General features: G+C 36.9%; 1 protein-coding gene across 2 annotated transcripts; it reads left to right on the plus strand.

The window, feature by feature from the left end:
• Positions 1-7,077: 7,077 nt before the first annotated feature.
• CCL20 (C-C motif chemokine ligand 20) lies at positions 7,078-10,348 on the plus strand. Of its 2 annotated transcripts, none has more exons than XM_019737357.2 (4): positions 7,078-7,364; positions 8,498-8,612; positions 9,186-9,263; positions 9,920-10,348. In XM_019737357.2, the coding sequence occupies exons 1-4, from the start codon at positions 7,286-7,288 to the stop codon at positions 9,939-9,941; spliced, it is 294 nt and encodes a 97-aa protein (XP_019592916.2). In that variant the 5' UTR covers positions 7,078-7,285; the 3' UTR covers positions 9,942-10,348. The 2 variants fall into 2 exon arrangements, with proteins under 2 accessions (XP_019592916.2, XP_019592918.2); XM_019737359.2 differs by having other exon boundaries at positions 8,501-8,612.
• Positions 10,349-11,353: the final 1,005 nt, after the last annotated feature.

Raw genomic sequence — 11,353 nt, forward strand, 5'->3', positions numbered from 1 at the left:
TATCAAGTGAAGGGGAAGAATGACTTCCTAGTTGGTCAAAACAGGTGAGAAGGAGATATTAAACAATGTCATTGGGGTGGTGGAACCGGGTCTTAATGGTATCCTGAAACCCTTGAGGGGAGGCAAATCCTTATCGATGGGCATTTTGGCTGCAAAGGAAGAACCCTGTGGTCTCTTTGGAGCTCTTCAGCTAAATGGAACTCCTCAACCTGCCAACTTTAAGAGTACCACAGGTTATGTAATCCAAGATGATAATGTAATGAGGACTTGGATGGTAAGAGAAAACTTAGACTTTTCAGCAGCCCTTTGGCAAGTATGAGCAGTCAGGCTAAAATGAACACCTCTACAAAATCATTCAAGAACTGGACATGAGCAAACTGGGGGAGTCCATGGTGGAAAACCAGCTCATTTGAGTTGAGTCTGGAGGAGAGAGAGAGGAGACCAACATGGAAATGGAGGTGATTACAGATCCAGCTGTCCTGTTGTGGATGGGGCCACCACTGGTTTAGATATAGGCACATCAAATGCAGTTCTACTGCTAGAGAAGATGTCAAGGCAGGGAAGGACCATTGTTTCATCCATTCATCAGCCTCGTTACACCATCTTCAAACTGTTTAATAACCTCATATTGCTGGATTTGGGGAAGGTGATGTTTTATGGCTCTGCCCAGGAAGCTTTGGCATAGCTTGCATCTACTGGTAACCAGTGTGAATCTTATAATAACCCTGCTGAGTCCTTTCTGCTGCCATTAGTGGAGACTCCTTTGCTGTGACTACACAGTAACTGAGGAAGTGGAAAACTGGAGGCAATTGAAGAGTCTCTGGGTCAGAATAAACAATGCAAAGAGTGGGTAGGTGAATTTTATGTTAATTCTTCTTTCTATAGAAAACTACATCTGAACTGGATGGTCACTCAGTAGATCTAAAAAGGAGCACATGGTTTTCACATATATAACATACATCACTTAAAAAAATACACTTTTCTAAGAGTTTATTTGAGCCAAACTGATGACATATGCCAGAGAGCAAGATCTCAAATGCTCCCATATTATCAATTTCTTTGGTCATCAACTCAAATGGGTATTCAAAGGCTCACTCAGAAATTTACAGGGTTCCATTTCTGAGATAATAGCACCACTTATCATCAGATTGGTTATTGGGGTTCTTGACTTTGGTTCGGACAACAACCCTGCAGACATTCAGAATGGGGTTGGCTTCCAGTTTTACTTGACCTGAAACCACTGCTTTCACAATCTCTCAGTGACATCTGTTTGGTTCTTGAAAAGAAGCAATTTATGCATGAATCTATCAGTGGCTATTACAGAGTAGCATCATATATATATATATATATATATATATATATATATATATATATATATATATATATATATATTAAATTTAATTTAATTTAATTTTTTATTATTTTTTATTTATTTTTTTGAAAATTGATCTGACCTACTCCCTGAAAGAATTTTTGGAAGTATCATATTGATGAGTAGGGCGTATTTAAAGTTGGAACTGAAGCCACAGGTGGAACCATTTTTACCATGGTGTTTTCCCTCGTGATGCTTCACTGAGCCAGAGAGCCTTGGCTCAATACTAAAATGTATCAAAAATTACTTCTCTTTTATAGTTATTAAAGGGAGAGGAGATGAGAGATGTGATTAAAAGATGAGCAAAAGGGAGGATGTTGCGAGTGCCTGAAAGGGCAGTCATCACATTGCAGTCTCTTCCTGAAAGTCAAGGGGACATTACCCCCTCAGCAGGGCCCTATGTCCCTGCGTGGTGTTCATGGCATGATTGGGGAACAAAGTCCCGGCACACAGGTTCAGATACAGTAACGCAGCTTTATTTAGGAACCAATGTCCCTCCAGAGGCCAATGCTCTGGTAAGCACAGACGGTTATACAGAATAGAATAGAATTTAATAACGAACCAAGTCCCCGGGTCAATCAGGATGGAGAAGGTGCCTGGTCCGGGAGAGACGAGTGGACCCACGACGGGTCTGAGGCGAGCTGGTCTTGCAAGGAAGAACTTCGGAGAGGCCCGGAGTATGGCAGCTTGCACCTCGCAGAGGGTCTTAGCCAGAGTGCCCAGTCAGACTACTCACTGCATTGCTCTGGAGTTCTGCTTTTATCCTCTTCCTCTTGGACTTGTTTACTTCTTAGGTGATAACCGGAAGTTGTTTTGGTGAAGGTGTTTATCACTGAATTGTGTTATGCTCAGTTTCACACAAAAGCATGTTTTTCACTTCATTTTTATCAGTCTCACACATGTGTGGCCATATTCCTAGCTTGCGACCCTACTAGTAAACAACATGTTTTGCAAACCTCAATTCAACATATGTAATGTATTTTATATGCTCTACACAGAGGAGAACAGGACAGACAACAGGAATGGAGGAAGAAGGAGAAATGAATACAGAATGCAAGCAGCCGAGAGTAGTCATAAAGAAAGAAAGAGGGTTTGTGGGCTGGAGTGAGTGCTAGATGTAGGTAGGTGAAGGATTTTTGTTGTTGTTATGACCTTTATTGAATTATAAATTCATGTACCATAAAATTCACCCTGTTAAAGTACATAATTCAGTGTGCTTTAGTGTAGTCACATGGTTATGCAAACACCATCACTATCTAGTTTTAGATAAGAATTAAAAAAGAAACCACATAGCCATTAGCTGTCACTCTCCATTCCCCTCCCTTTACCCTAACCTAGGCAATCAGGATTCTACTTCCTGTCTCTATAGGTTTGCCAGTTTAGAACATTTCATATAAATGTAATATATACCACGTGGTTTTTTGTGCTTTTGTCTTTTTCACTTAGCATGATGTTTTCAAGGCTCATCCAGGCTGTAGTATTCATCAGTTCTTCATTCTTATTGTCAAATACTATTCCATTGTACCAATTTACCACGTTTTATTTATCTATTCATCAGTTTATGACATTGGGATTATTTCTTCTTTTTGGCTATTATAAATGGTGCTGCCCCAAACATTCATATGCACGTTTTTTTGTGGATATACGTTATTATTTCTCTCAGATGTATACCCAGGAGTGGAATTGCTTTGTCGTGTGGTAATTCTTGTGAAACTCTCAAACTATTTTTCAAAGTGACTGTATCATGTTTCATCATCAACAGTATATGAGGGTTACAGTTTCTCCATATCATTGCCAACACTTATTATCTGTCCTTCAGATTATAGCCATTCTTGTGGGTGTGAAGTGGTATGTCATTATGGTTTTGATTTACATTTCCCTAATGACTAAAGGTGTTGAGCATCTTCTCATGTGCTTGTTGGCCATGTATATATGTGTGCAAAAATGTGTATTCAGATATTTTGTCAATTTTTAAATGGGGTTATTTATCTTTTTATTATTGAGTTGCAAGAGTTTTTCATGTATTCTGGATATAATTATAAGTCCCTTATCAGATATATGATTTGCAAATATTGTCTACCTTTTTGTGGGTTGTTGTTTTACATTTTTTAAAATAGTATCCTTTGAAACACAAAAGTTAATAGATTTGATATAGTCTAGTTTATTTATTTATTTTTATTTTGTTGCTTGAATTTTTGGTGTTGTATCTGAAAAACCATTGCCCAATTCAAGGTCATAAAGATTTACTCCTACGATTTCTTCTAAGAGTTTCATAGTTTTAGCTCTTATATTTAGGTCTGTGATCCATTTTGAGTTAATTTTTATGTGTGGGTGAGGTAGAGGTTTGACATTACTCTTTTGCATGTGGATATCCAATTGTTCCATGACCATTTGTTGAAAAGACTATTCTTTCCCCCATTGAATGGATCAGTAGACCATAGATATCGGTGTTTATATCTGGACTCTTTCAATTCTGTTCCATCTATCTATATGTAGACACTTATGCTGATACCACATGTCTTAATTACTGTAGTTTTGTAGTAAGTTTTGGAATCAGGAAATATGAGTCCTTTGACTTTGTTCTTCTATTTAAAGATTGCTTTGGCTATTTGGGATCCCTTGTAATTCTGTATGAATTTGAATATTGATTTTCCATTTCTGCAAAGAAGCTGCTGGGATTTTGATAGGAATTGTGTTGAATTTGTAGATCATTTTGGGGAGTAGTGCCATTTTAACAATGTTAAATCTTCCAATCCATGACATTGGATGTTTTCTTATTTATTTAGAAGTCTTGTTTAATTTCTTTAACAATGTTTTTTGCTTTCAGTTACCTTTTTCATTTATTCTGTTAAATTTATACCTAAGTATTTTGTTGTTTTTGATATTATTATAAAAGTAATTGTTCTCTTCATTTTAGTTTCAAGTTATTTATTGATACTGTATAGAAATACAATTGATTTTTGTATACTGATCTTGAATTTTGCAACCTTGTTGAACTTACTAGTTGTAATAGTTTTTTTTAGTGGATTTCTTAGGATTTTCTACAGGCAAGATCATGTCATCTGCAAATTAAGATAGTTACTACTTCCTGTCCAGTCTGGGTCCTTACCCCCTCCCCCTTGCTTTTCTTGCCTAAGTTTCCTGGCTAGAACCTCTGGTACAATATTGAATAGAAGTGGTGAGAGAAGACATCCCTGCAGTGATCTTGATCTCAAGGGGAAAGCATTCAATCTCTCAACACTGAGTGGAGTGTTAGCTGTGGGATTTCCACAGATGATCTTTATCTGGTTAAGGAAGTTCTCTACTGTTCCTAGTTTGTTGAGTGTTTTTAGTATGATAGGATGTTGGATTTTGTTAAATGTTTTTCATATGATCTTTGTTTTTAATTCTGTTAATATTGTGTATTATATTCTGAGTATAAATCCCACATGGTTATGGTGCATTCTTTTTATGTCGCTGGATGCAGTTTACTAGTATCCTGTTGAGGATTTTTGTGTTTGGGATATTGGTCTGCAGTTTTTTTTTAATTTGATGTTGTTTTCTTATTTTGATATTAGTGCAATACTGTCCTCCTGGAATGAGTTAGAAATGGTTTCCTCCTCTGTTGCATTTTTGAAAAGTTCGTGAAAAATTGATTTTAATTTTTCCTTGAATTATTGGTAGAATTTACCAGTGAAGCCATCCAGGTCTTTGTGGAAATATTTTTAGTTATCAATTTGATATCTTTACTTGTTATGGAACTATTCAAACATTTTATGTCTACTTGAGTCAGCTTCAGTAATTTGTGCCTTTCTAGTAATTTGTCCCTTGCATCTATATTATCTAATTTATTGGCATATAGTTGTTGATAGTATTTTTTTTTAGTCCTTTTTATTTCTTAAAGTTGGTAGTGATGTCCCCTTTTTGATTCCCAAGATTAGCAATTTGTCTTCTCTCCATTATTCTACCTGCCCTCCCCTCTTATTTTTTTGGTTAGTCTAGTTAAAGCTTGTTAATTTTGTTGATCTTTCCAAAGAACCAGCCTCTGGTTCCTTGGATTTCTTCCATTGCTTTGTTATTCCCTTTATTTTTGCTATAAGTTTCCCTCTGAGCAGTGCTTTCACTGCATCACATAAGTTTTGGTGTGCTTTGTTTTTATTTTCATTTATCTCAAAGTATTTTCTTCTTTTTTAAAAAATTAATTTCTTCTTTGACACATTGGTTATTTAGTAACGTGTTGTTTAATATCCACATATTTGTGAATTCCCCAAATTTCCTTCCATTATTGAATTCTAGTTTAATTTTATTACGGTTTGAAAACATACTTTTTATGATTCCAATCCTTTTCAATTTATTAAAACTTGTTTTATGGACTAGTATGTGTAATTTGTCTTGGAGAATGTTCTATATGCACTTGAGAAGAGCGCCTATTTTGTTGTTGTTTGGTGCATGTTCTATAGATGTCTCTTAGGTCTAGTTGGTTTATAGTGTTGCTCAACTATTCTATTTTCTTGTGGATCTTCTGTCTAGTTTTTCTACTCATTATTGAAAACATGGTATTGAAGTATTCAACTTTTATTGTTGAATTGTCTATTCCTCCCTTCAATTCTGTCAGTTTTTGCTTCATGTATTTTGAGGTGCTGTTGTTAGTGTATGTATGGTCATATATATTTTTTAATTTTTATTGGGGAATATTGGGGAACAGTGTGTTTTTCCAGGACCCATCAGCTCCAAGTCAAGTTGTTGTTTTCAATCTAGTTGTGACAGGTAGAACTCACTGGCCCATGTGGGAATCGAACCAGCAGCCTTCGGAGTTAGGAGCATGGAGCTCTAACCGCCTGAGCCACTGGGCTGGCCCATGAACAGTTCTTTTTAAAAATGATGTCAACGTTTTCAAACTTTATTTTTTAAATGATCATATAATACAATTCATTTTTTCTTTTGATGTACAGTTTTATGATATGTGTAACCATGTCTGTAATAGGATAGAAAATAATCCATCACCCCCCAAAACTCTCTTGTGCTATTTCTTCATAGTCCCCTCATCCTACAGTCCTAATCCCTAGCATAGAATGATATTCTCCCTAGTGGACAGTCCTTATTACATTATTATTTGACATTTGTTTTGTTAAATAATCACTGCTGATAGTCTTCTTTCTTCTCCTTTTTGACCCCTCTGAGGCTTTGTATTGAGTTATATAACTACACTAGCATGAATTGTTAAGGGCAGGTGGGGACTACTTTCTGGGCTATTGATTAGTGTCATGTAAACGTAGCCGATTCTTAGAAGAGTTGACATGAAATCAAGATGAAGCTGAGGCTTGCGACTCACTTAGGGGATGATATTTTCCACTAAAATTGGGGACTCTACTAGAGCATTGTTATGTTACTTGCTTTGAAATGTAGTCTAGAAATTCAAGGTCTTTGTGACAGCTGAGTAGCAACTATGCAATTATAAATGGTTCCTGAGTATGCCTGGCATCCTCCATCCTCCTCCTCCTCTCTGATTGCCATTGGAAAGCAAATAGAGCATAACAATAGGAGTTCCGGAATGTTCCTGTGTGGGGTTGACCTTTGTATTATTGTTAATCCTTGTCCTCTCTTTTCAGAGACAAGAGATTAAGTTATAACTGGATGAAATCCTTCAAGGATTTAACAGGATTTCCCCCTTCTTACCCCCTCCCTCATCCTGACCTTTGTACCTCCTCAACCTTAGGGAAAGGCAGGAAGTTTTCCCTGTGGGTTTTCTTTGTGACGACATGATGGGGCAGGTCCATTAATGGGGAAAACCCCATGTAAGAACACGCCTTCTGTGTACATTCCCAGTTTTTGCTATAAGAAGAGCCACTGTAGACCCAGGCTGCTATCCGAACACAGCAGCACTCCCGAGCACTGGGTACCCAGCACTGAGCAGATCTATTCTTTGAACTGAAAATGATGAGCACTAACAAGAGTTTGCTCCTGGCTGCGTTGATGTCAGCACTACTGCTCCACCTCTGCAGCAAGTCAGAAGGTAAGTGTCACTCTTTCTGCTAGCACAGAAGGAAGAACTATTTTCACTTTTCTCTAAGCCTTGAGCTCACCTGGGGGTCCCTGAAGGATGGAAGCCTATTAGAAAGTCTTCAAAAGGGCTTAGTGGGAGTTGTCAGCTCATTGGTGAGTGAAAGATGGAAAGGTTACTGCTGCTGATCAGGCTTTCCCCTCTGCTTTCAATAATAGATTTGGTGGGGGGAGGCTCATAGAGACCCCTGAAGTCCAGAATATGGCCAAAGTGCTATTTCTGGGAGTCATGTAAATTGAGTAACATTATCAGTGAATGGGGCCATTCTGAAATGTAAGGGACACTCTCATTTCCCCAACTTTCTCACGTCCTGACTAAGTAGTTTGAGTAAAGTTCAAAATTCATTCTTCTGGGGATGGGTTATGACACCTGACTTCTTCATCCATGGAAGGCCTCTGCCATCACCTGCCAACTTTGTGAGAACATTTATCCCTTACCTTATAGCAGGTTATACTTTAACTTGGAGGACTGTCCAAGAATTGTTTTATTGCTGTAAGAATGCATCACTTTTAGCAATAGGTGCATTCCTAAAAATGCACGTGCTGACCTTTGGTGGACAAAATTAAAATTCTCATTAACTAATATTACAATTTCAAAATGCTTTAGTTGTAGCTCCTATAAAAACAGTTTTTATAAATCACATTTTCCTTTGTAACTTCTTGTCCTTCTCCTTTCAATACTCAGTAGCCAGATAATAGATGAAAATCTGCTAATTTATTCATTTTCTGAATTTGCAAAATTATCTATAGTAGTTTCTTCAAGTGGGAAGTACTCATATTCTTGAGTGATTATAATGAACTGGAATAAAAGTCAGTTCGTGTTTCTTACTAAAGATATTCCTTTTATGAGAAGTCACATGCTTTTAAACCGTATTATTGAACCAAAATTTCCCCACACACAAACTACTTTTTTAAAGAGAACTGGAAACTATGTTAAATTGGGTTTCAAAGACATTAAAACACTTCCTCTAAATAGTTTATTTACCATATAAATCAGATTCTAGGTTTTCCACAACTTCAAATAGTTTCATAACACCTGTTACAGAATAGTTCATTCATGTGGACTCAATACTTATTTCTTTTTAGCAGCAAGCAACTTTGATTGCTGCCTTGGATACAGACATCACGTCCTTCATCCCATGTGGATTGTGAGCTACACAGAGCAGCGGGCCAATGAAGCTTGTGACATCAATGCAATCATGTAAGTTATGGATTGAATTTAACTCAGTTGTATCAGGAGTACGTAGGAATGTTAGGTATAAAAAGTTTTTGCCTTTTTTGAGTTTCATTCAGAAATAACGAATGTGGCAAAGATAGCTTTGTTTTACTAGCGCATAGCTACTTCAAAGCTCTCTTTAAATAGGACTGGAATAAGGCAAAAGTTTCATTTTTTTAAAAAAGGAACGTGGTTGAGGGCAAAAATCACTTTCTAAGGTAAACATACAGGCTACTAAAATGCTCTCAGGAAAATATGGAAAACATGAACGTCAAAATGAGTGTCTTCTGCCAGAAAATGGTTGAGACTATAAGTAAAAACTCTGAGTAACTGTAGTGCCACATATAATATTCTTGATTTTCATAGGACATTATGCTTTGGAACAATCGTTTTTCTTTCTTCTTCTTCTTCTTTTTTTTAAAATTTGTTTCACCTCTAAAATAAACGAGATGTTTAATATGTTGAATAATCAATTGGAAATCAAATTTCCATTGCATGTTCTGTGAAAAAGCCATTTAAAAGCTTTCTAAACTCAAATCAAATTTTCTGATTTTTCAGCTTTCACACAAGGAGAAATTTATCTGTGTGTGCGGATCCAAAGAAGAAATGGGTGAAACAAGTTTTGCGCGTACTCAGGTAATGAGCACTCACCACCCATTTGCCTCTCTCCAAAAACGGCGGCAAGAGCAGAGTGCTGAGTGCAGAGTGGTGGGTCCTTGCCCTGCTGGAATTCTTTGGCCTAAGCACTGTGGAATTTTTAAAAGGGAAATTTTAGTTGGAACATCAAAAATTCATTTTTTCCCACTTATATATATATTTTTAATTTAGTGATTTCTTCGCATGATGGATTAGGTTCCTCAATGCATTTGATAGTCACTAGCTGTTTGATTCTTGTTGCAAAATGCCTCCTTTTTATATAATTGACAGACTACCTCACACTTGTTAAAAACTGTAAAATAAACAGTTGAAAATAGATCAATGGTTTGATTTACATTGATGATGATAGAGAGTAACTTTTTATCAATGGATAGAAGTCACCTGACACCAGGGTGCCATAGACACAGAATTTGAAGACGCAACATCAGTGTTCATGTCCTGTTTCTGTCACTAGCTAACTGAATTATGCTGGGCAAGGCTCTTCCTCTCTGAACTTTGATTTCCTCATATGGGCTCTGAGCTGCTTTGCATCCTGAGATAAGATTAGGGGTTGATATATAGTTTTTAGGTACCAAAGCCATTCCTGCCAGCCAGTCACCCTGTTTTTGCTTATTTGTTTCTTCTTCTCTTTACAGCCTCAGAGCAAAGAAGATATGAAAACTGATGCTCTCTGGAATGGAATTGGACACAGCCCAAGAACAAAAGGAACCTAGCTGGAGTTGGTGGTTTTACCTGCACATCTTTTCGGGTTTAGCACTTACCTGATTTGTGCCTCATTGGACTTGTCCAATTAATGAAGTTGATTCATATTGCATCATAGTTTGCTTTGTTAAGCATTGTATTACAGTCAAGCTCTATTTTATGTTGTTATTTATATATGTGGGTTTTTTTGTATGTATGTGTTTTGCTATTTAATACTAATATCCCATAAGCTATTTGGTTTAGTATATGGTATAAAATTTTGTTTGGAGAAATAAGATTATGTAGACTTTCTTGCAAGCAGCAGCTCTTTTTAAGAAAACTATTTAACATTCTTCTGTTTATATATTTTTATTTCCTAAATTGTTATAATTACCTGTAAAAGAGAAAAATGATGATGAAAATAAATATTGAAAGAACCAAAAATCGTTTGTTGATTGAAGTATGTAGCATTTAAGATGTATATTAAAAATAAAGATATAGGAAATATAAAAATTTTCTGAAAAATTGTATTCACCATTTACTTCTGCCTAGCTGTGCCCTTTATCTCTATCCCTCATAGTCCTGGCCTTCATTCTATATGAATCATTATGGAAAGCATAATGTTATCCAAAGTCATCCAACCCAAAATTTAGAAAGATAACTATAGCTGAGATCCATAGCTCAGTGTTTATTGATATAAAACTTAAAAAAAAAAGTTGCACCCATCATTTAAAAAATGCCTTGAGAAATTACTTAGTCTGTCATTTTGTCACCAGCCAGGGAACAGGAATGGGTGTCTCAGCCCAGGAACATTAATTCAAAAGTCCTGCTGAGTCATCTCAGCTGTTTCCAAAAAAGAAAGTGACTGTGCAGTATGTTCTTAGAACTGGAGAGCCTCACTAACCAGAGGGGAGATTTCAAATGTGTGACAGCTCGCAAGAACCCAGAAAGAACCCAGGCAAAAGAACCCAGCCAATGTAGTCAGTGTCACAACCTTCACGTACCAAAGTTCACACAGAGCCTTGACAGCACTTGGGACAGTCTGCCACAGATTCCCGAAGCCACAGGAAAGATCACTAGAGGCAGATAGACCGATGAAATGACGCAGCTCATGACACAATGCATAAAGCAGGGCAGTGATAGGTCATTGGTGGAAAGTCAAAATGTAAGTGACTCAATAAGCCCTAAAGGTATCTCTGTGCTCAGGACTAATAATAACGTTGACTCATCAGGGAAAGTATGCTCCATAACGTGCTTGTTTATTCATCAAACATGACTGTAGTACCTATCATACGGCAGGTACTGAGCCAGGTGAAGCTTGAGATGCCAAGAGATAAAGCGAGGACTTTGTCTTGGCCCCCGTGTAATTAGGGCTGAGCAGTGTGGTG

The sequence above is a fragment of the Rhinolophus sinicus genome, linkage group LG01 (genome assembly GCF_036562045.2).
Source record: "Rhinolophus sinicus isolate RSC01 linkage group LG01, ASM3656204v1, whole genome shotgun sequence".
NCBI lineage: Eukaryota > Metazoa > Chordata > Mammalia > Chiroptera > Rhinolophidae > Rhinolophus > Rhinolophus sinicus.

Bases quoted from the DNA above. Each gene is read 5' to 3' on its own strand.
- CCL20 (XM_019737357.2), top strand. From the start codon at position 7,286: ATGATGAGCACTAACAAGAGTTTGCTCCTGGCTGCGTTGATGTCAGCA. The intron at 7,365-8,497 runs GTAAGTGTCACT...ATTTCTTTTTAG, and splicing joins CCTCTGCAGCAAGTCAGAAG to CAGCAAGCAACTTTGATTGC. The intron at 9,264-9,919 runs GTAATGAGCACT...TTCTCTTTACAG, and splicing joins CAAGTTTTGCGCGTACTCAG to CCTCAGAGCAAAGAAGATAT.